Genomic DNA, 24,448 nt, shown 5'->3' on the forward strand with positions numbered 1-24,448 from the left:
AGAGCGGATGAAAGCTCTGCACCGCATTGTGGTGAGATGGGTAGAGGGCATACAGAGGTGGAGGAAGGATGAAGATCTGAGGGCCCGAGAGGGAACGGAGATTAGAAGTAGGTCAGATAGATAGGGGGGGCAAAGTTGTGGATGGCTTTAAATGTAAACAGAAGTATCTTGAAATCAATATGAAGTTTAACAGGGAGCCAGTGGAGCTGCTGGAGGACAGGAGTGATGTGGTGAAAGGAGGGAGAGACTGTGGATAAGGATAGCAGTGGTGTGAGCGGAGAGAGGGGGATATTATGGAGGTGGAAATATGCCGTTAAGCTGTCCAGGATGCCATCCAGGCTCTTGGCCTGAAGGACGGGGTGTAATGATATTAGCAAATGTTATTTGCATGTTTGACTAGTGATGCCTGGCTATAGACCAAAGGAGCATCCGCACTGCTGCAAGTCAGTCTGATGAGAGCCTACGAGAGCCACACATGTCAATTGCCTTCTACCTCCAACCGACACAGCCGTCCTAATAAAGAACCTCAACTCTATCCACAAGTTTACCGAATCATTTACCGAACCCGATTACACAAAGCAACACACGGGGGGGGCAGGGTAGAACTGTCAATGGTGAGAGAGAAAGTGTTTGCTTTATGAAGGCTGGATTTGGTACCGACAAGGAGAAATTCAGTTTTTTCGCTGTTTAAAACCAAGGACAACCAGGGATCCCAACCAGGGATGGGAAAAGCAGGATTTAATTTCTGAGAGGCAAAGTGTAAGGCAGGGGTGTCAAAGTCATTGTTTGCCGCGGGCCACATTGTAGTTATGGTTTCCTCTCGAGGGCCGTTATGAATTTGGGGAAGCCATTAGAATGTTTAAATCCCTTCAAATATTACATATAGAGCACACAGCAAATTAACGAATAACTCGTTTTCAAATCTGAAGTCAAGAATAATGACTTTTATTGTGGTTGACATCCAAAAATATGACATTTTGGCTCCGATTTTAGCAATCATCATGGAATTTAACAAGTTTGATTTGCTTTCGCGGGCCGAAAAAAATGATGTGGCGGGCCGGATTTGGCCTTGACTTTGACACCTGTGGTGTAAGGGATGCAAGTGGAAGTGAGGCGTCGGGTTTACTGGAAAGGTAGAGTTGGGTGTCATCCGCAAAGCAGTGCAAGTGAATGCCAAAATTGCTGAAAATATTGCCAAGGGGAAGAAGGTAGCTAATAAAGAGAAGGGGCCCCAGGAAAGACCCTTGGGGCACACCAGAACAAAGGAGTTGGAAGGAAGGAGTTGATTTGGATGAACTGTGAGCGGCCAGTGAGATAGGAGTGATAGGAGTGGTGTGCCTGACGCCTAAAGTGGAAAGTCTGTTGAGGAGGATGAGGTGAAAAATGGTGTCAAAGGCTGCAGACAAATCGAGAAGGATGAGAATAGAGAGGGAACCGGTATCTGCTGCTATGAGAAGATCATTAGTCATTTTTATGAGGGCTGATTCAGTGCTGTGGCGGGGACGGAAATCAGACTGGAATTGTTCGTAGAGGTTACTGTGAGTGAGGTGAGAGTGAAGCTGGGACGCAACTGTTTTTTTCGAAATTTTAGCGATGAATGGAAGATGAGAAATTGGACGTAGGTTATTGAAGTCGTTGGGATATGAGCCAAGTTTTCTCAGAATGGGAGTTACAGCTGCGCTTTTGAGTGGGACAGAAACAATTCCAGTGGATAATGAGGGATGAATAATAGCTGAACAGGTGGAATTCTTGGACTGCATTTCCTGTATTTGAGTCAATCAGTCCAGAATAGTATTGTGATTTTGCACATGTGATGGAGTCCCTCTATACCGCCTCTATAGTGAGACCGGTTTTCCTGTAGACTCTTTCCAGTTGCCGAGTTTTCGCCTTGGTGGAGCGGAGATGGGCGGTGAACCATGGGGTGGACCAGGTGAATTGGACAGACTGGGACTTTACAGGAGCAAGGGCGTCGAGCATGTTTCTAAGGTCCGTGTTGTACCGGGTAACAAGTTCATCAGGGGGAGGAGTTGTAGTCCGGATTCAAGGTGGCGGTCATTGCGGTGATGTGTTTGGTGTTCCGATAAGTGATGATGCGGGATGGTTTGGAGAGAGAGAGTGTGATGGGAACGTTAAATGAGACAAGGAAATGGTCCGTTATAGGTAGTTCATTTGCTGTACAGTTGGCGAGGGTAAAACCAGAACGGCATATGAGGTCCAGAGTGTCCTCTTTTATGTGTGTGGGGAAATCAGAGAATTGATACAGGCCAAAACTGTCGAGTGAGGAAGTCAAGTCTTTGGTGAGAGGATGGATGGAATTGTCAATGTGTATGTTGAAATCCCCCAGAATAATTATATTTGGTGACAGAGCGGAAAGTTGTGTGAGGACAGCGGAGAAATATTTTAAAAAGTCACAATGTAGTTTTGGGGGAAACTATACAGTGGCTATGATTGCGGGAGAGGATTCGGAAATTTGACATGCAAGGCATTTAAATGAGATACAGTAAAGTCTCGTTATATCGATATTCAAGGGAGTCCGAAAAAATATCGATATAACCGGGACTATCGATATATCCGATATCGATATAACGAGACTTTACTGTAGATACAGTGAGACCTCAACTTACAAACTTTTTGTCTTACAAACGTCAAATTTATCAACATTAAACCTTATAATAAGCACTATTTTCATAATACACACCCACCACGGCTGGCGGAGTGATCTTCGGCGGAAGCACACGACCGAACAGCACCAACAGTCCTTATGGAAGGTGACTCTCCTTCCATAAGCCATCAACCACAATCAAAAAGGTAAATAAAACTTTATTTTACAGCACAGTTTATTTCTTTAATTACAGTTGTCGTAATGCGCCTCTCTTTCCAAACAGCAATTCCTTTTGACCTTCGACCTCCAACGCCATTCCATCAAGCCATAAATGACCATCACAAATGTAAATAAAGTGACTTTATGATACAATGCAGTGTATTTCTTTCATTACAATACAATAGCACATTTATTATACATAGAATAAGGTATGTTGTGTGTAGTTTTAAGGCTTATTTAGTTGAAAAGTATATTTTATGGAAACCTGGGAACGGATTATTCCCATTTTAATGGTTTCCTATGGGAATATTTTTTTTGAGATACACACTTTTCGCCTTACACACACTCTGGGAATTAAGTTCGTTCAATTAAGTTCGAGGTAAATTGAGGTCTCACTGTATTAGAATTAGATTAGAATCAAATTAGATACAATAGATAGCTAATAGCTAGCCAACCTACCAGATAGCGATTGTACGGTATTGTATAATAATCCATTTGATTTCTAAGCACCTTTCAAAACTCTCAAGGTCACTTTACAGTTACAGGATGAGTTTTTCTGTGGGTGAGCAGCGGCAGCCACACACGCCAGTGTACACTCAACCTGGAATAACTCAAATAGATAGAAAGCTAGCTAGATAATAGACAGCTAATAGCTAGCTAGCAAGAGCTGAAGCTGTAACAAAGCGCTAACATGAACAAAAGGCAAATGCTGCCCCCTTGTGGAAGGGAAAAACATTGCCAGAGGTCCAACCAGCGCTTTATAGGCACCCAAGCATGAAAAAAAAAAAAAAACAAAACAAAACCCGAACAAATTCGGGAATGGTGCTCTCCGTCATATTTTATAATAATAATAATAATAATAATAATAATAATAATAATAATAATAATAATAATAATACATTTTATTTTTAAGCGCCTTTCAAAACTCTCAAGGTCACTTTCCAGTCACAGGATATGTTTTTTTCTGTTGGTGAGCAGCGGCAGCCACACGCGCCAGCGTTCACTCAACCCCGAAGTAACTCAAATAGATAGCAAGGTAGCTAGCAAGCAAATAGATAGCTAATAGCGAGCGAATAGATAGCTAATCGCTAGTTAATAGATAGCTATTAGCTAGCGAATAGTCATTAGCCAGCGAATAGATAGTTATGAGCCAGCGAATAGATAGCTATTAGCCAGTGAACAGATAGCTATTAGATAACAAATAGCTAGCCATTAGCCATATTCAGCATAACCATGTGAGTTGCAGATCAACGAGTGCTCGGCCACTCGTGATGGGCGGCTGATGGGGCGGGGGGTGGTCACCATAGCGACAGGCCGAGCGTTTGCGAGAAGTGCTGAGTGGGCCGGGCCGCCGCCCCTCCCCCCACGCTGCTATTATGATTGGCAGCTGGTGTTTGTGCACTGAAGCTTCTAGCGTGCGGCCGGCCAGCTCGCCCGCCATTCCAGTGCAGCGCCGCGCCGCCACCTCACCCATGTGCGGGCTCAACTGGTAAGAAGCCGCCCGCCAATCCGGCCCGGGTCAAAGGTCAAGTCCGGACGGGACGGGCCCGAGCGTCGTCGTCGCGCTGCTTTGACCTCGCGCGCGGTTTGCTGTGCAGGTTTCCAAAAGGGACGCTGCTGAGGAGCTGGCTGACCAAGTCCAGGCCCCGCCTCCTGCTATTGATCGCTGGCCTCAAGCGACCTCAGGTCACCCTGATGAGGAGGAAGAGGATGAAGAGAACCAAAGTAGCCAAGGCCACGTAAGCGGTAAATATGGCAGCTGGCGAGGCCAAAGGGCAAATGGCCAAACGCGGTCGCGGAGGGCGCCAACACTTCCTTTCATGGGGGGGGGGGGCATTCTATCCGAGTTACTTAGATATCTATTAGCGCTCTCTTCACTAGCTAGCTTTCTATCTGAGTTACTTCCGGGTTGAGTGAAGGCCTAGCTGGCTATCTCTTAGCTAGCTAGCTTTCTATCCGTGTAACATAGCTATCTATTAGCTGTCTCTTAGCAAGCTAGCTTTCTATCTGAATTACTTCCGGGTTGAATGAAGGCCTAGCTAGCTATCTGTTGGCTATCTATTAGCTAGCAAGGTTTCTATCCGAGTTACTTCGGGTTGAGTGAACACTGGCGCGTATGGCTGCCGCTGCTCACCCACAGAAAAACTTATCATGTGATTGTAAAGTGACCTCGAGAGTTTTGAAAGGCGCTTAGAAATCCAATGGGTTATTATTATTATTATATTCGACTCCCCCACCAAAACGCCTTTGAGCAAATAATGATAATCCATTTCATTTCTAAGCGCCTTTCAAAACTCTCAAGGTCACTTTACAGTCACAGGATCAGTTTTTCTTCAGGCAGCGGCAGCCACATGCGCCAGCGTTCACTCAACCCGGAAGTAACTCAAATAGATAAAAAGCTAGCTAATAATAATAATAATAATACAGGCGGCCCGGTAGTCGAGTGGTTAGCACACCTGCATCACAGTGCAGAGGTCGCCGGTTCGCGTCCCGGTCCGGCCTCCCTGTGTGGAGTTTGCATGCTCTCCACGGACCCGCGTGGGTTTTCTCCGGGTCCTCCGGTTTCCTCCCACACTCCAAAAACATGCATGGCAGGCAGATTGACCACTCCAAATTGTCCCTAGGTGTGAGTGTGAGAGTGACTGTTGTATGTCTTTGTGTGCCCTGCGATTGGCTGGCAACCAATTCAGGGTGTCCCCCGCCTCGTGCCCGAAGACAGCTGAGGTAGGCTCCAGCACCCCCCGCGACCCTAATGAGGAATAAGCGGTACGGAAAATGGATGGATGGATAATAATACATTTCATTTTAAGCGCCTTTCAAAGCTCTCTAATAATAATAACAATAATAATAATAATAATAATACAGTAAAGTATCGGATATATCGATAGTCCCGGTTATATCGATATTTTTTCGGACTCCCTTGAATATCGATATAACGAGACTTTACTGTAATAATAATAATAATAATACATGACATGTTAAGTGCCTTTCAAAGCTCTCAAGGACACTCTACAGTCACAGACAAGCATAGGTACTATAATAAATAAAATACAATGCAATAAATAAAATACAATTATAAATAGAAACAAGAGAGAGAGCTATAGAGAAAATGTGATTTTAAATAGGTGGCTTTTGAGATGGCACTTGAAGGTGGGAAGAGAATCGATGTTACCAATGTTTTGGAGGAATTGAGTTCCGGAGTTTGGGGGCAGAGCAGCTGAAAGCTGTCACCCATCGTGCTGAGACGGGCAGGGGGGCACACAGAGGTGGAGGGAGGAAGAGGATCTGAGGGAACCAGAGGGAATAGGAATTTGAAGGTCGGATAGGTATGGGGGGGGGCAAGGTCATGGATAGCTTTAAATGTATAAAGAATAATTTTATAAGTTTATTTTATATTTGACCGGGAGCCAGTGGAGCTCTTGGAGGACGGGGGTGATGTGGTGAAAGGATGAGGTTCTGGTGATGATCCGGGCTGAAGACTTCTGGACCACTTGAAGTTGGTGAAGAGGTATCCGAGGGACACCAAAGAGAAGTGAATTGCAATAGTCGATCCGGGAGGTGACAAGACTATGAACGAGGATAGCAGTGGTGTGAGGAGTGAGAGACGGGCAAAGACGATTGATATTGCGTAGGTGGAAGTACGCAGACCAGTTATTCATGTGGGAGTGGAAAGCTAGTGTAGCTGTCAAGAATGACCCCGAGGCTTTTCACCTGATGGGAGGGAGAAATTGTCAATAGTGAGAGAGAAACTGTTAGCTTTGCTCAAGGTGGATTTGGTACCAACAACCAAGCGTGCTATGTTCCAGGCTGTGATTCGGTGTGCTCCTCAAACTTAAGGCCGAGTGTAATTTGTGCTCGCCCTGTTAGCCATTGAGCTAACCAGGCATGTCAAATAATTATTGTTCCTTTGTACTTAATTTGGGTACACTACAGTGACCCATATTCCACCACAATTGTTTCTGTCCCGAGCGCACTCTGTACTCGTAGACGTATATATATTTGATATCTATTTGCTAACTATCTATCTAGTTGGCTACCTAACCAGCTAGCTATATGCTAGCTATTAGCTATTGTTGGTGGAGATTGGCCTTCTCTCCTCCACGTGTTCGTTAATATCGGATGATGAGTATTTTGGTAATCCAAATAAAAGATGGAGTCGATGAACAGTACCTTCATTTGCAGAATATTCCGGACACACACGATTTCTAGACAATGGCTCCATGATCCCGAGTCACTCTGCGTATCAGAAGGTTATATGTAAATATGGCGGAAGACACACATCATGACATTATTTTCATGACATATTGCGAAAAGCAAAATACCATGGCAGGCGCGTGTGCTTGCTGCTGCTCACCCGCAGAAAAACTGATCCTGTGACTGTAAAGTGACCTTGAGAGTTTTGAAAGGCGCTTAGAAATCAAATGTATTATTATTATTATTATTATTATATAAATGTTTGCGTGGCGTTGTAGAAGATGCCACAGAATGCCGCACTTCACCTGAAGACCCAAAGCGCCCACTTGATGACCTTCCGGATCCCGAACACCACCCTTTCCTTCGTTCGGTGGGCCAGGCGCTGGTCAGGCGTCAACGTGCCAGCCGACGCTAAGAAGTGAGGCCGTTCTTTGGTGGAGGCAACGTGCCACAATTCAAACACAGATGGCGCTGGTAGATGTGGCGGTCGCCATGGCAACGACCCCTTGCCGTTTGATCCAAAAGGTCACATTTGAGGCATCGTATCAATAAAAGCCCCCAACCACCATGTCAACAATCGCTCATTTTGTTCAGTGTTTTATTTTTGGGGGGGCGCAAACAGATGGGGGGGGGGGTCAGGCGGCGAGCTGAAGGCCCTGGCCCGGCAACGCCTGCTCCGGCGACAGCGAGGGCGTAAAGTCGCGCAGTGCGGCGCCAAAGTCCTCCGCGGCGAGGCGCAGCGGCGAGTCTTCGGTATCCAAGCCTGGACAAAAAGGACAAAAGTCGGCTCGGGTCCGAACCCGAGCGGCGCCACTCGCCGAGGACCGACCCCGTTGGATGGCGTTGATCTTCCTCTTGACGGCGGCCGTCATGGCGTCCGAGCACAGCGCGTACAGGTCGGCGCCGCTGGTGTGGGCGGGGCAACCTTCCAGCACCCGCCGCAAGTCCACGGACGGGTCCAGCTGGAAGCTGAGGGAGAGCGAGTTACGGCGAGTTACGGCGAGTTACGGCGAGTCAATCAACCCCCCAGATGGCGCCGGCGCTCGTACTTTCGCAGGATAGCCCGCAGGACTTGCAGCTGGGAGCTCGGGTTCGCGTCGATCCCCACGTAGACCAGCTTGTCAAACCTGCGCGGGGACACGTGAAGACGGTCTCGGAGGCTAACGCTAGCCTTTGTAGCAGGGAACGGAGACTATCTGGCGCTCGCTAACGTTTGTCCTCGGTCGCTAGACTCAAAACGCGGCCGCCGCGGCTCATCTTTAGCACTCTGACAGGATTTCGCCATTTCCGGGCCAAATCCGACATCCCGCTTTGCGGACGGCGCGTCGCTAACCTTCCGGGCCTGAGCAGGGATCGGTCCAGCAGGTCCGCTCGGTTGGTGGCGCCGATGACAAAGACTCTGGCGGCGGCGTCGAGGGCGTCCAGTTCGGCTAGCAGCTGAGACACCACCCTGGCCCATTCAAGGTGGCGTGAGAACGGGCCACGCGCGCTAGCGCGGCAGCGCGCTCACCTGTCCGTCACCCCGCCGGAATCTCCGCTGCGCCCCCTGCTGGGCGCTAGAGAGTCCAGCTCGTCAAAGAAGACCACACAGGGGGCCGCCGAGCGCGCTCGCTGAAAGACTGAGGGCAAAAGTGGGCCACGTCGTTAGCCGTGGGATGCTAGCACGCTGTCGGGCGCCGGATGAGCTTTTGCGTGGGGCAAAGCGATGTGCCGAAGAAAGGTGGCACTCACCTTGGCGGACGTTCTCCTCGCTCTGGCCCACGTACATGTTGAGCAGTTCCGGGCCCTTCACGCTAGGAGAAAACAACCAAAATGAAAATGAAAAAAATAATAATAATCCATTTCATTTCTAAGCGTCTTTCAAAACTCTCATGGACACTTTAGTCACAAAATCGGTTCTTCTGTGGGTGAGCAGCGGCAGCCACACACGCCAGCGTTCACTCAACCCGGAAGTAAATAGATAGTACGCTAGCTAGTCAGCCAGTAAATAGCTAATAGATAGCCAACAGATAGCCAGATTGCTAACCACCTAGATAGCCATTTAGCCAATAGAAAGCTAAATACAGAGAAAGTTAGCACGCCAGCTAGTAGATAGCTAACAGATAGCTAGCCAGATTGCTAGCCACCTAGATAGCCATTTAGCCAATAGAAAGCTAAATACAGAGAAAGTTAGCAAGCCAGCTAGTAGATAGCTAACAGATAGCTATCCAGATTGCTAGCCACTTAGATAGCCATATAGTCAATATAAAGCTAAATAGAGAGACAGTTAGCTAGCAAGCTAGTAGATAGCTAACAGATAGCCAACACATTGCTAGCCACTTAGATAGCCATATAGCCAATATAAAGCTAAATAGAGAGACGGTTAGCTAGCAAGCTAGTAGATAGCTAACAGATAGCTAGCCAGCTAGATAGCCATATAGCCAATAGAAAGCTAAGTAAAGAGACAGTTAGCTAGCAAGCTAGGAGATAGCTAACAGATAGATAGCCAGCTAGATAGCCATATAGCCAATAGAAAGTCGGCTTGGCGAAGGTGTCCAATGTAGCGCACAAACTGACCTGAGGAAGGTGGCGGAACATTCGGTGGCCACAGCCTTGGCCAGCAGAGTCTTGCCGGTGCCGGGCGGCCCGTGGAGCAGAATGCCGGTCCGGTTCAGCTTGAGCTGCGGACGCTGAAGGGGAAGCTGCACCGTGTCCAGAACCTCCCGCTTGACCCGCTGCAGGCCGCCCACGTCCTCCCAGCGCACCGCCGGAATCTGCGTTTGGCAGTTTTAACCGCCAGGGTTCGGGGGAGGGGGGCCTCGGGCCCAGCAGCCTCACCTTGGGGGCGCCGGCGGCCTCCGACTGGGCGTCCCGCAAGGTCCGCAACGACGACAGCAAGTCTCGCTGCCGGATGTCCACGCCGCTGCGGCGCACGTCGTCCTGGCGCCGACCGGGGCTGAAACGGACAACGGAGGCGTTGTGACGGACGCCCGACGGGCGAGCGGCCCACCCGACGAGGCACACTCACCACGTCTGGACCAGCCGCCTGCACGCCGCCCGGCCGGCCTCCACCAGCAGGGCGCGCAGGTCGCCCAAGGTCAAGCCCTAGACAGGGGAGGAAAAAAACGGGTGAGTTTGCACCTGGCCCGGACCGGCGGCGCCAAGGCGGCTGGTCCTAACGCTAATTAGACAGCTAATAGATAGTAAATAGATAGCTAGCTAGGGAGGCGGCAACAGTGACCCCGTTCAACCGGGAATAATAATAATAATAATATCAAGTTAGCTAGCTAGCTAATAGGTAACTAATAGCTAGCAAGCTAGTTAGACAGCTAATAGATAGAAAATAGATAGCTAGCTAGGTAGGCGGCAACAGTGACCCCGTTCAACCGGGAATAATAATAATAATAATATCAAGTTAGCTAGCTAGCTAATAGGTAACTAATAGCTAGCAAGCTAGTTAGACAGCTAATAGATAGAAAATAGATAGCTAGCTAGGTAGGCGGCAACAGTGACCCCGTTCAACGGGAATAATAATAATAATATTAATAATAATAATAATAATAATAATAATAATAATAATATCAAGTTAGCTAGCTAGCTAATAGGTAACTAATAGCTAGCAAGCTAGTTAGACAGCTAATAGATAGAAAATAGATAGCTAGCTAGGTAGGCGGCAACAGTGACCCCGTTCAACCGGGAATAATAATAATAATAATATAATATCAAGTTAGCTAGCTAGCTAATAGGTAACTAATAGCTAGCAAGCTAGTTAGACAGGTAATAGATAGAAAATAGATAGCTAGCTAGGTAGCCAGCAACGGTGACCCCGTTCAACCGGGAATAACTCAAATAGATCAAGTTAGCTAGCTAGCTAATAGATGATTAATAGATAGCTAGCTAGTTAGACAGCTAATAAATAGCAAATTTATAGCTAGCTAGGTAGCCAGAAATGGTGACCCCGTTCTACCGGGAATAACTCAAATAGATCAAGTTAGCTAGCTATCTAAAAGATGACTAATAGCTAGCTTGCTAGACAGATAATAGCTTGCAAGGTATCCAGCAACAGTGACCCCATTGAACCGGGAATAACTCAAATAGATCAAGTTAGCTAGCTAGCTAATAGGTAACTAATAGCTAGCTAGCTAGTTAGACAGCTAATAAATAGCAAATTGATAGCTAGCTAGTTAACCAGCAACAGTGACCCCGTTCAACCGGGAATAACTCAAATAGATCAAGTTAGCTAGCTAGCTAATAGACAACTAATAGATAGCTAGCTAATTAGACAGCTAATTGATAGCAAATAGATAGATAACTAGGTAGCCAGCAATGGTGACCCCGTTCAAACGGGACTAACTCAAATAGATCAAGTTAGCGAGCTAGCTAATAGATAACTAATAGATAGCTAACTAGCCAGTTAGCGCCAAGGAAAGGCCACGTACTGCCGTGACTTTTGCCAGTCTCTCCACGTCCACGTCTCGTCCGAAGCCAACGTCCTGACTCAGCCGCGTCAAGATATCCCGCCGTCCCGCCTCGTCGGGTATGTCCAATGCCACGCAGTGGACGAATGCTGCCGCCACGGCGGCGGGGAGACGGCGGGGTTCGCGCACGGTGGCCACCACCGCCACCCTGCACGGAACGCGCAAAGTGGACGTGGCGGCGTGTCGCTATCGTGCGGCGCCCCCGGCAGGTTCCTCACCCGCCAGTGGCGCCGCGTAGCAGTCGACACAGGGCCACCTGGACTCGGGCGTCGTCCTCGGCGCCCCCTCGAGGCCGCAGCAGGAGCTGCAGATTAGCAAGCAGAAGCACGCAAGGCCGTAGCGCCGCCACGCGCTCCCACAGGGAAGTGAGGCGCGCCTCAGTGGCGGCGGGCGTGTCGCCGCACGCGCTCGTGCAGTCCACCTGCGTGGGGCGAGACAAGGCGTGGGGGCGTCAGCGGGCCACCTGCGGACACCCGGCCGGGTGCTCGCACCTTGATCATCCGGAGGCGGAGCCTGGAGCTGGACGCCGCCACCGCCGTGGCTTTGCCGCTTCCCGCTGGTCCGTGAACCAGGAGCCGGCACGCCGGGAGGCCCCTGGCGCGAAAAGGCAGGGGGGGAGTCACGACATAGCTATCTACTAGCTGGCTAGCTATCTGTTGGCTATCTATTAGCTATCTACTAGCTGGCTAGCTATCTGTTGGCTATCTATTAGCTGTCCACTAGCTGGCTAGCTAACTTTCTCTCGATTTAGCTTTCTATTGGCTATATGGCTATCTAGCTGGCTAGCTATTTGTTGGCTATATATTAGCTATCCACTAGCTGGCTAGCTAACTTTTTCTCGATTTAGTTTTCTATTGGCTATATGGCTATCTAGCTGGCTAGCTATTTGTTGGCTATCTATTAGCTATCCACTAGCTGGCTAGCTAACTTGCTCTCAATTTAGCTTTCTATTGGCTATATGGCTATCTAGCTGGCTAGCTATTTGTTGGCTATCTATTAGCTATCCACTAGCTGGCTAGCTAACTTTCTCTCGATTTAGCTTTCTATTGGCTATATGGCTATCTATCTGGCTAGCGATCTATTATTAGCTATATACTAGCTGGCTGGCTAACTTTTTCTCTATTTCTCTCTATTGGCGACAGGGAGTCATCCCAACGCCGCTCATCCCCCATTTCACCACCACGTACCCGCGTCGGTGTGGGCCGAGGACCCGTCCGATGGCGGCCACCGCGCGCTCCAGACCCGGCGGGGAGGCGCCGCCCCACAGCGTCGCAGCGCCAGGGGGCACATAGCCGTTGACGGGAGGCCCCTGGAAGCGTCCCGTGGGTAAGAGGTCACGGTGGACAGGCTTGACTGGAAAGGTCAAAGGTCACCATGAAGAGGGACGTGTGCGTTGTGTCAGCCAGGCAAGCCCCGCCCCCTTCTTCTTCTTCTTCTTCTTCTTGTGGCGGGTCGGTGAGAGAAACCGTCTGCACCAAAAAGAGCAGCGCGCGGCACCTGAGTGGGGTCAAAGGTCAAAGGGTGAGAAGGCAGCTCGCGGCGACGGCAACCCGTCACCTTCCTCGGGTCACCTCCGGGAAGAGCCGTCCTTCATCAGGTCCGGGTGCTTGCAGGTCGGAACCAGCAGGACATCCCCTGGCGCCACGAGCCTGCGCACACGTTTTTTTTCTGTGGGTGAGCAGCGGAAGCCACACGCGCCAGCGTTCACTCAACAGGGAATAACTCAAATAGATCAAGTTAGCTAGCTAGCTATTTAGAAAGCTAGTAGATAGCAAATGGATAGCTAGCTAGCTAGGTAGCCAGCAACGGTGACCCCTTTCAACCGGAAATAACTCAAATAGATCAAGTTAGCTAGCTAGCTAATAGATGACTAATAGCTAGCTAGCTAGCTGTCTAGTTAGACAGCTAATAGATAGCAAATAGATAGCAAATAGCTAGCTAGCTACGTAGCCACCAATGATGACCCCTTTCAACCGGGAATAACTCAAATAGATCAAGTTAGCTAGCTAGATAATAGATGACTAATAGCTAGCTAGCTATTTAGAAAGCTAATAGATAGTAAATGGATAGCTAGCTAGCTAGGTAGCCAGCAACGGTGACCCCTTTCAACCGGGAATAACTCAAATAGATCAAGTTAGCTAGCTAGCTAATAGATGACTAATAGCTAGCTAGCTAGCTATCTAGTTAGACAGCTAATAGATAGCAAATAGATAGCAAATAGCTAGCTAGCTAGGTAGCCACCAATGATGACCCCTTTCAACCGGGAATAACTCAAATAGATCAAGTTAGCTAGCTAGCTAATAGATGACTAATAGCTAGCTAGCTATTTAGAAAGCTAATAGATAGCAAATGGATAGCTAGCTAGCTAGGTAGCCAGCAACGGTGACCCCGTTGAACCGGGAATAACTCAAATAGATCAAGTGAGCTAGCTAGCTAATAGATGACTAATAGATAGCTAGCTAGTTAGACAGTTAATAGATAGCAAATGGATAGCTAGGTAGCCAGCAACTGTGACCCCGTTCAACCGGAAATAACACAAATAGATCAAGTTAGCTAGCTAGCTAGCTAGCGAAGAGATGACTAATAGTTAGCTAGCTAGTTAGATAGCTAATAGGTAGCAAATAGATAGCTAGTTCGGTAGCCAGCAACGATGACCCCGTTCAACCGGGAATAACTCAAATAGATCAAGTCAGCTAGCTAGCTAGCTAATAGATGACTAATAGATTACTAGATAGCTAGCTATTTACATAGCTAATAGATAGCAAATAGATAGCAAATAGATAGATAGCTAGGTAGCCAGCAACGGTGACCCCGTTCAACCAGGAATAACTCAAATAGATCAAGTTAAGTAGCTATCTAAAAGATAACTAATAAATAGCCAGCGAGCTAGTTCGACAGCTAACAGATGACAAATAGATAGCAAATAGATAGCTAGCTAGGTAGCCAGCAACGATGACCCCTTTCAACCGGGAATAACTCAAATAGATCAAGTTAGCTAGCTAGCTAATAGATGGCTAATAGATAGCTAGCTAGTTAGACAGCTCTTCTTCTTTTCCCTTCAGGGGTCGCCACAGCGAATCAATGTCCTCCATCTATCCCGGTTTTGTGCATCCTCTTCTCACACCAGCTACCTTCATGTCCTCTTTGACCACATCCATAAACCTTCTCTTCGGTCTTCCTCTCGGTCTCCTGCCTGGCAGTTCAAGGCTCAGCATCCTTCTCCCGATATAGTCACTCTCTCTCCTCTGGACATGTCCAAACCATCTCAGTCTGGCCTCTCTGACTTTCTCTTTAAAGCCTCTAATATGAGTTGTCCCTCTAATGGACTCATTCCTGATCCTATCCAACCTGGTCACTCCCAAAGAAAACCTCAACATCTTCAGCTCTGCTACCTCCAGCTCTGCTTCCTGTCTTTTCTTCAGTGGCACTGTCTCCAGTCCAAACATCATGGCTGGTCTCACCACTGTTTTATACACTTTTCCTTTCATCCGAGCTGATGACTAATAGATGACTAATAGCTAGCTAGCTATTTAGAAAGCTAATAGATAGCAAATGGATAGCTAGCTAGCTAGGTAGCCAGCAACGGTGACCCCGTTGAACCGGGAATAACTCAAATAGATCAAGTGAGCTAGCTAGCTAATAGATGCCTAATAGATAGCTAGCTAGTTAGACAGCTAATAGATAGCAAATGGATAGCTAGCTAGGTAGCCAGCAACGGTGACCTCGTTCAACCGGAAATAACACAAATAGATTAAGTTAGCTAGCATTGTTAGCGTCAGGCTTGTTACCATCTAGGTCCAGTTCATGTTAGTGTTGCCGTCGGCGTCCATGCCAGCGCTGTTAGTAGCGGCACGGTGAGCGTACCTGCTGTCCGACACTCGAGTCGCAGTTTGGCACGTGTGACGTCATTCGGACAACCCGTTGAGGACCCACCTGGGCACGGAGAAGTGGGCGGCCAGCAGGTCGTCGTAGCAACTCGGCGGCGGGTCGGGGGGTGACGCCAGCGGCTGCAGGCGGAGCTCGCCGGCCAGCGGCGGCTTGCCACCGTTTCCAGGTCGCCGCCATCTCTGTAAAGCCAACAAGCGCACTCAATCGTCCGCATGGCGGCCATGTTTGATCCGCGTTTGTGTTTTTGCCGCTTTGGACCTCGACAACGACGTCAATGCCAAATGTTGAAATGGTCACTCAGCCAATTCAGTTGGGCAATAATAATAATAATAATAATACATTTCATTTATAAGCGTCTTTCAAAACTCTCAAGGTCACTTTACAGTCAAAGGATAAGTTTTTCTGCGGGTGAGCAGCGGCAGCCACATGCGCCAGCATTCACTCAACCTGGAATAACTCAAATAGATAGAAAGCTAGCTAGCTAGCATAGAAAAGCTAATAGCTAGATAGCTAATAGATACCCAGCTAGGTAGCCAGCTAGATAGCTAGCTAAATAGCCAGCTAGAAAAGCCAATAGCTAGATAGCCAGGTAGACAAGCCAATACATAGCTAGATAGCCAGCTAGATAGCAAGCTAGATAGCTAATTATTGATAGCCAGCTAAGTATTCCATCAAAGCCTGTCAATCATCCGCTCACCAGATCAGTGTGCTGGGAGCACAGCAGCAGTGATGTCATGAGTGTGGAAGCTAAGTGCAAGGGGCGTGGCCTCCGCCATTGCCGATTCTGATTGATTTGTTTAAGTCAGGAGACATCAAAGTCAAAGTCAGCTTTATTGTCAAATATGCTAATACGCATGACATACAGCACAGATGAAATTACTGTCCTCTCGGACCCTATAATGACTTTAACAAGCATGTTAGCTAACTATCTAGCATTCTATTAGCTAGCGAGCTACCATTCTATCTATTAGCTATAAAGCTAGCTAGAGAGATAGCTATTAGCAATATAGCTAGCTCGCTATTTGAGTCAGGAAACATAATAGCTATCTAGTTAGCTAGCTATCTAGCATTCTATTAGCTAGGTAGCTAGCTTTCCATCTATTAGATATCTAGTTAGCTAGAGAGCTAGCTATTAGCAATATAGGTAGCTAGCTATTTGAGTCAGGAAGCATATTAGCTATCTAGTTATCTAGCTATCTATTAGCTAGTTATCTAGCATTCTATTAGCTAGCTAGCTTTCTATCTATTAGCTATCTATCTAGCTAGAGAGCTAGCTATTAGCAATATATCTAGCTAGGTATTTGAGTCAGAAACATATTAGCTATCTAGTTAGCTAGGTAGCTAGAGAGTTAGCTATTAGCAATATAGCTAGCTAACTATTTGAGTCAGGAAACATATTAGCTTTCTAGTTAGCTAGCTAGCTTTCTATCTATCTTTTTTGAATTATTATTAGTGAACGCTGGCGCATGTGGCTCCCGCTGCTCACCTGCAGAAAAACTTATCCTGTGACTGTAAAGTGACCTTGAGTTTTGAAAGGCGCTTGGAAATGAAATGTATGTATTATTATTATTTGACTCGTTCATTGTGTTGCTATGCTAGGTAGCGAGCCGGCGCGACAGCTTGACATTGCAACCGGGTCCCAAAACAAAGGAGCTCGTCAGCAAGATGGCCGCCAGGAAACATATTAGCGATCTAGTTACCTAGCTATCTATTTGCTAGCTGGATAGCATTCTATTAGCTAGCTATCTAGCTTTCTATCTATTAGCTATCTAGCTAGCTATTAGTAATATAGCTAGCTAGCTAGCTAGCTATTTGAGTCAGGAAATTGCGAGCGAGCGAATGTCAACACGCACCTTGAGGCGGAGGCGGCAGGCAGCACCCGGCGTCTCTCGGCCGCCCGTCAAGTTGAACCACAGCGTCTCCGACACCACCACAAAGTCGTCCGCCCGTCCCAAGCGCGGCGCCGTCAGGGCGACGGCTCGCCAGGCCCCGGACAAACCTGCCGGCCGCACTTTGACCCACTCGCCGTCAAACAGCCCCAGTCTGAGCAGCGTGCGGCCGCCTAAGTAGATGCCAGCGTCGGCGTCGCCGTTGGCGCCCGTCCAGCGCCGCACATCCGCCACTCGCACCTCCAGACGGAGTTCTGGCTCCTCCGGGACCTCGCTGGATTCCCGGTGGCGGTCCAGGAGCGAATCCCCCGCCAGTAGGCGGGCGGCCCTGCGGGCAAAGTCCGAGGCGCACAAGCGGAGTTCCCTCGGGGGCGGCTCGGGTGGATCCGGCCAGTCGTCGCTGTCCGCCAGGACTATGGCGGTGTCTGCGGTGAGTCTGCCTTGCGCGACCGGACTGCACGACAGCACCAGAGTGTCGGGGATCTGCGTGAAAAGAAAAGGGGTCCGCGTGAGCTCCAATTGGGTTTCAATGTATAAAAATAAAAATAAAAATAAAAATAAAAATAAAAACCCTTGGTGACCCTTGCCCGGATGCGGGTCACCAGGGCCCCTCTCTGGAGATGGGGCTCGTTGGCGAGCGCCTGGTGGCCGGGCCTACACCCATGGGGCCCGGTCGGGCTCAGCCTGAAGAGGAAACGTGGGTGACCCTTCTCACGTGCTCACCACCCATGGGAGGGGCCAGCAGGGGTCGGGTGCATTGTGAGCTGGGCGGCAGCCAAAGGTGAGGACCCTGGCGGTCCGACCCTAGACTGCTGGGGACGTGGAATGTCACCTCTCTTACAGGGAAGGAGCCCGAGCTGGTGCACGAGGTCGAAAAGTTCCGACTAGACATAGTTGGGCTTGCCTCCACACACAGCCTGGGTTTCGGTACCAGCCCTCTTTTCCACTCTGGAGTTGCCCGCAGTGAGAGGCGTAGAGCAGGTGTCGGCATACTTATTGCACGAGTTGTAGCGTCCATAGTAACGTGGCTTGGTTTGGCTTAGAAATAGGATAGTTTTGAGCGTATTTAGGTCTATTTAACGTATGGATGCTGTAAAAAGGAACAACAGTTGGGGGCCGCAATGTTTCGCTTCGGATGCTTCAACTACAAGCTGAAAAACAAAGGAATTTCGTTCTTCAAGTGAGTCAAAATGAAATTTCTATAAAAAGAAAAAAAAACAATTCGTTTTGCGATGTTTTAGCGACTAATTTTCCTCCTGTTTTCGATCTTCGACCGTGTATAAGTACGTTCTAGCTGTTCTTCATTAGTATGAAATTGAATTGGCTCTGCCTCCTCAAGCATGTAACTAATTCGACACTAAATTTGAACTGCAGGGGTGTGCGTTTCACTAAACATTGCTAACTTAGCAATATTGCTAAGTTCATTGTTAACGCTAAAAACGTGTCTCACTCAACATCATTTAGCAATATTGTTAACGCTTAGCAATATTGCTAAATAGCAAAGTTTAGTGAAACGCGCCCCAGGTTAGCCGACTCTGCTCATACAACATACTAATAATTACTTCTTGATCTTTTTGATCAGAATCAGAATCAGAATCAGAATCATCTTTATTGCCAAGTATGTAGAACACACAAGGAATTTGTTTCCGGTAGAACACGCTGCACTAGTATCGTCGTCAGCCTAAGTGGCACTATACAGTTCCATTTTGGCTACTGTTGAAGAGTTCAAAGAGTTAATGGCTTGGGGGAAGAAGCTGTTTAAATGTCTGCTGGATTTGGTGCGCATGGATCGGTAGCGCCTGAGGGTACCGTTGTAGATTTCACACATATATACACTATACACAGTGTTACCTAATCCTCTACAATTTCTGATTTAGTCCAATTCCGATCACCAATTAAGTATGATCATTCTTTATGAATGTTATTTTTTTCACGTTTGAAGATTGGTTACAATCACACTCAAAAGATAATTATACTATGTATTTTCAATCTTAAAGAGCTGTCATTTCAATTATTCATCACATTTTTAGACTCTGAATAAATATACATCAATAGTGGTGTATTTAATTGCAATTGTATGTTTTGGATTATAAAAAAATTATAATCCAAAGCATATCTGATCTTGAAAGTTGAGGTTTTTGGACTTGTCCGACTTCACATCGCGCCGAAAGACGACGTGAGAGTTAAGTAGTTGTCTTGTAAAACATATTTAGCCACAAAAGTATTAGAATTTCGTCGAATACCGGAAGAAAATCGACGAAAAACGAGCAAAAATTATTCATATGGTACAGAACTGTGTCAGAGGCTACAACTCGTGACGTCATCAGTGACGTCACGACCTGGTGACCGCGGGGCGCAATGCTATTGGCTCCTTTGGGCACTTCTAAACCTATCTATTTCTATGGAGACAGCTGACAAGTATCGATTAGCCAAGTGCAATGCAGCCTCGGTGGTCACCGAGGCAAAAACACGGGCATGAGAAGAGTTCGGTGAGGCCATGGAAACCGACTTCCGGACCGCTTCGAGGAAATTCTGGTCCGCCATCCGGCGTCTCAGATGGGGAAAGCAGTGCACCACTAACACTGTGTACAGTGACGATGGGGCGCTGCTGACTTCGACTCGAGACGTCGTGAACCGGTGCGTAGAGTACTTCGAAGACCTCCTCAACTTCACCAACACGTCTGGGGACTCTCCGATCTCTGTGGCTGAAGTCACCGAGGTGGTTAAAAAGCTCCTCGGTGGCAAGGCCCCGGGGGTGGATGAGATCCGACCGGAGTTCCTAAAGGCTCTGGATGTTGTGGGGCTGTCTTGGTCATCGGGGAGAGTGCCTCTGGATTGGCAGACCGGGGTGGTGGTCCCCCTTTTTAAAAAGGGTGTGTTCCAACTACAGAGGGATCACACTCCTCAGCCTCCCTGGAAAGGTCTATTCAGGGGCTCTAGAGGGGCGGGTCCGTCGGAAAGTCGAGCCTCATATTGAGGAGGAATAGTGTGGTTTTCGTCCCGGCCGCCGAACAGTGGAGCAGCTCTACACCTTTAGCAGGGTCCTCGAGGGCGCATGGGAATTCGCCCAGCCAGTCTAAATGTGCTTTGTGGACTTGGAGAAAGCGTTTGACCGTGTCCCTCACACACACACTTAACCCCGAAGTAACTCAAATAGATAGCAAGTTAGCTAGCTAGCGAATAGATAGCTAATAGCTAGCGAATAGATAGCTAATACCTAGCAAATAGATAGCTAATAGTTAGCTATATAGTTAATAGATAAAGTAGCGAGCTAAATAGCTAGATAGCCAGCTAGAAAACAAGATAGCCAGCTAATAGATTTTCAAGACATCTTGAATGAGGTCAACTGAAGACGCATAGCGGATGGATTGCCTATATCTGCTCAATTAATAATAATAATAATAATAATAATAATAATAATTATTATTATTATTATTATTATTATTATTATTATTATACATTTCATTTCTAAGCGCCATTCAAAACTCACATTTCAAAACTCTCAAGGTCACTTTACAGTAACGGGACAATTTTTTTCTGTTGGTGAGCAGCAGCAGCCACACGTGCCAGCGTTCACTCAACCGGGAAGTAACTCAAATAGATAGAAAGCCATCTAGCTAGCTAATACAGAGCTAGCCAGCGAGCTATACTGCTGATAGATAAGATAGATAGCCAGCCAACTACACAACTACAGATATCAAATAGATAGCTAGGTAGGTAGCTTGATAGCTAGATCGACTGTGATAATTTATGATAATGATATTTGAACCCATTTTGCACTTCTACTGCTTGGGAACGTTCCAGAAAGTCAAATTTTCCCTCCCTCCAAATAATACAAGCTAACTAAGGGTATCTGGCTATCTATTTTGCTGTCTATTTGCTATCTATTAACTAGCTATCTAGCTGGCTATCTATTTACTAATCATTTGCTATCTATTTGCTATCTAGCTAACTGCATAACTCGGTATCTATTTGCTATTCATTTGCTATCTATTAATTAGCTATCTAGCTGGCTATCCATTTGCTATCTATTAACTAGCTATCTAGCTGGCTCTGTATTTTCTATCCATTTGCTATTTGTTTGCTAACTGGCCAACTACCTAGCTAGCTAGCTATTTGCTATCCATTTGCAAAATGGAACTGTATAGTGCCACTTAGCAGTTTTTTTTTTGACGACGATACTAGTGCAGCGTGTTCTACCGGAAACAAAATTCCTTGTGTGTTCTACATACTTGGCAATAAAGATGATTCTGATTCTGATCTATTAACTAGCTATCTAGATGGCTATCTACTTGCTATCTATTAACTAGCTATCCATTTGCTATCTATTAGCTATCTATTAACTAGCTATCTAGCTGGCTATCTATTTGCTATCCATTTGCTATCTATTAACTAGCTATCTAGATGGCTATCAATTAGCTATCTAGCTAACTACCTAGCTAGCTATCTATTTTCTATCTATTACTTAACTACCTAATTGGCTATCTATTTGGATTGGATTGGATTGGATATGCCTTTATTAGTCTCACAGTGGAGAAATTGCTATCCATTAGTTAACTATCTAGCTGGCTATGTATTTGTACCTGGTTATTTATTCGCTATATGGCTATGTATATACAAATACATATTAGCTAGCTCGCTAGCTTTCTATCTATTTGAGTTATTCTGGGTTGAGTGAACGCTGGTGCGTGTGGCTGCCGCTGCTCACTCAAAGAAAAACATCCTATGACTGTAAAGTGACCTTGAGAGTTTTGAAAGGCGCTTAGAAATGAAATGGATTATTATTATTTTGATTATGAAGCTTTTTTTCACCCTCTTCTCAATTGCGAGAGAGGGGGGGGAGCGCTCACCTCTCCCGGTCGGTACCCCGCCAGCGGCTCTCCCTCGCGGGCCACAAGACATCGTCCGTCCCGGCAGAGCTCCAGCAGCTTCGAGGCGATCCCGTCGGCGTCGTCGCGCTCCAGAGAGCCCCCGACGCGGGCTCCGAGGACCACCTCGTCCAGGTCGACGGGCACCACCGGTCGCGCGGTCCCCTGGCTGCCCTCGGCGGGCAGGCCGCGGAGCCGCAGGAAGAAGCCGCTGGCGAACAGCCTCAGTGGGCCCGGGGACGGAGGCGGAGAGGCTCCCGCGGCGCCCTCCAAGCCCGCCGTCGCCGCCATTGCCCCCTCGTTGCTGAGCGCCTGAAGGCGAAGCAGGACGGCGTCCGGGCCGGATCGCGGAAGCGGCCACCTCGGGGTGAACAAGACGGTCGGAGGCTCCGAGTGGCCGCGGAAAAGGCGACGCAGTTCCCATTCGGACGCGAGCACGTCCAGGGGACTCGCGTGAGCCGGGAAAGGCTCAAGCCTCAACAATTCGACCCGCGTCGCCATCTTGCTCTTACTTCGCACTCGTGACGTCACTGGAAGCTGTCAAAAAAACGCCGGGTTGCCATCTTCAACCGGGAGTCCTTCCTTGCACCGCCATTTTTTCCTATTTCATGCGAACACGCTGAATTTCCAAGCGACTTCATGCGTTTTGTGTTGCAAAAGCTCAAAACTCGATGAGAAAAATACAAGGCTTAATGTCCTTTTTGCTTCCTTTCTTTGCCATCACAAAGTAAAGAAAGAGTTGACAGTGTGCGTGGGAACAGTTTCCAAAAGAGTTCACGGCTGACAAGATCGGCGGCCATTTTGGGGGCTCGGAGCATCTCCGGTAAAAAAAAAAAGCTGCCCATTGACAGAAATTGTCATCCCGTGGATTTGGACTCGCCTCTTGGCGCCATCCCAAATCCCCCGTGGGAACTCGCACCACGTCAGAAGTCCGTCGGAGGACCAATGGCAACTGGATCCGCGTCGCGAGGGGGCGCTGCCGCCTGCGTCTTCTTGACGGATGAAGGCGCGGCCGGTGACTCGCATGATGCGCATGCGCGCTGCTGGTGATGAGGAAGAGGAGGAGGAGGATGCTGGAAGATGAGGATGCAGCGCAGGAGGGGACGGTGACGACGACGATGTTTGTTGATTCTGAGAGCTCCGGACGGGAAAGGAGAAGCAGGTCAGTCGAACGGCAAACCAAAGGCGAGGCTCGCGCGCGTGCGTCGCGCTCACTGGGCTCAGCGGTCGAGCAAAGAGAAAAGCGTGCACGTACGTCGGGCCGTCGCGCGACGGCGATCGCAAAGACTCGTTTGGACGCGGGCCGGGGAGGCAAAGTGATGCGTTCGAGTGTAGTTCGTTTGTGTGGGACAGCGGAGCCCCAACATTGCACCTGCGAGCAGACGGAAACGCTGTCCGTCCCTACCCAAATAAAAGTCTCGGCGGCTTTGGTTCGCCAGTGTGGGTGTAGAAGTGTTCTGAACAATCCCCGTTTACCCGCCACAACTTGAAATGGTTCCTAGGTTAGGCAAAAAATGGTCAGTCGGCCATTTTTTGCTTGATTTTATAAATTGGTGGTGGGTGCAGTGGACTCGTGTGAGTCGCACGGGACCGGGACCAAGAAACAAAATCAGCATATGAATTGGAACCCCATGAAAAATAAATCGATATTTTTTGACCCCTCCCACGCAAAAACAAAACAAAAAAAGAGGCCAATTGGTGAGCCATTCTTAGTGCTGCACTGATGAGATGTGAGAGGAGCTGAGACGCCGCTTTGAATGCCACCTTGGGTGTAGGCGGGTGATGCCACCGATCACGGCTCGACTGGCTTTGATTTGGTTCTGCTTGTGTGCACTTGCGGGTTCTCCCATTGGCTGCGCGTGGCTTTTCTCATGGTAGAATTTTCTCCAGAAATCCCTGCGTGGCACTTTAATGGAAGAAGCTAAAGTGGGATTTTTTGGTGTGTGTGCGCATGTGTGAGATAATAATAATACATTTAATTTCTAAGCGCCTTTCAAAACTCTCAAGGACACTTTACAGTCACTGGATTTTTTTGTGCGGGTGAGCTGCGGGAGCCATTCACGCCAGCGTTCACTCTACCCGGAAGTAACACAGCAGCAAAGTTATGAAAGGAAGAGGAAAGGAAAGAAATAAGTACAAAAACAAATATCTATCTATCTATCTATCTATCTATCTATCTATCTATCTATCTATCTATCTATCTATCTATCTATCTATCTATCTATCTATCTATCTATCTATCTATCTAGATCTATAGATAGATAGATATCTAGATCTGTTGTTTGATCTAGTACTACTGCTGGCGAGCTAGCCCCCTGCCGAACTGGCAGA

At 47.8% G+C, this 24,448-nt stretch overlaps 1 protein-coding gene and 1 long non-coding RNA gene across 3 annotated transcripts; one reads left to right on the forward strand and one right to left on the reverse strand.

Moving 5' to 3' along the window:
• Positions 1-4,164: 4,164 nt before the first annotated feature.
• Positions 4,165-7,594, forward strand: LOC148892097 (uncharacterized). The gene is made up of 3 exons (XR_016116153.1): positions 4,165-4,310; positions 4,420-4,567; positions 7,294-7,594. It is a non-coding gene; the product is annotated as an uncharacterized LOC148892097 (long non-coding RNA).
• A 2-nt stretch (positions 7,595-7,596) lies between these two features.
• pex6 (peroxisomal biogenesis factor 6) lies at positions 7,597-23,198 on the reverse strand. 2 transcript variants are annotated; one of them, XM_089005616.1, is made up of 18 exons: positions 22,100-23,191; positions 17,214-17,732; positions 15,406-15,539; positions 13,044-13,121; positions 12,846-12,969; positions 12,660-12,781; positions 11,964-12,066; positions 11,691-11,893; positions 11,434-11,620; positions 10,023-10,099; positions 9,833-9,950; positions 9,572-9,768; positions 8,747-8,808; positions 8,526-8,634; positions 8,349-8,465; positions 8,065-8,142; positions 7,845-7,984; positions 7,597-7,778 (listed from the first exon to the last, which is right to left on the reverse strand). In XM_089005616.1, exons 1-18 carry the CDS (start codon positions 22,616-22,618, stop codon positions 7,651-7,653), a joined length of 3,015 nt encoding a protein of 1,004 aa, XP_088861742.1. In that variant the 5' UTR covers positions 22,619-23,191; the 3' UTR covers positions 7,597-7,650. The 2 variants fall into 2 exon arrangements, with proteins under 2 accessions (XP_088861742.1, XP_088861741.1); XM_089005615.1 differs by having other exon boundaries at positions 7,597-7,984; positions 22,100-23,198.
• Positions 23,199-24,448: the final 1,250 nt, after the last annotated feature.

Source organism: Hippocampus bargibanti, linkage group LG10 (genome assembly GCF_051943395.1).
Source record: "Hippocampus bargibanti isolate YZ-2025 linkage group LG10, ASM5194339v1, whole genome shotgun sequence".
NCBI classification, from domain to species: domain Eukaryota; kingdom Metazoa; phylum Chordata; class Actinopteri; order Syngnathiformes; family Syngnathidae; genus Hippocampus; species Hippocampus bargibanti.

Bases quoted from the DNA above. Each gene is read 5' to 3' on its own strand.
- pex6 (XM_089005615.1), bottom strand. From the start codon at position 22,618: ATGGCGACGCGGGTCGAATTGTTGAGGCTTGAGCCTTTCCCGGCTCAC. The intron at 12,970-13,043 runs GTGACCCGAGGA...GACCCCACTCAG, and splicing joins AAGGACGGCTCTTCCCGGAG to GTGCCGCGCGCTGCTCTTTT. The intron at 8,466-8,525 runs GTGAGCGCGCTG...TGAATGGGCCAG, and splicing joins TCCGGCGGGGTGACGGACAG to GGTGGTGTCTCAGCTGCTAG.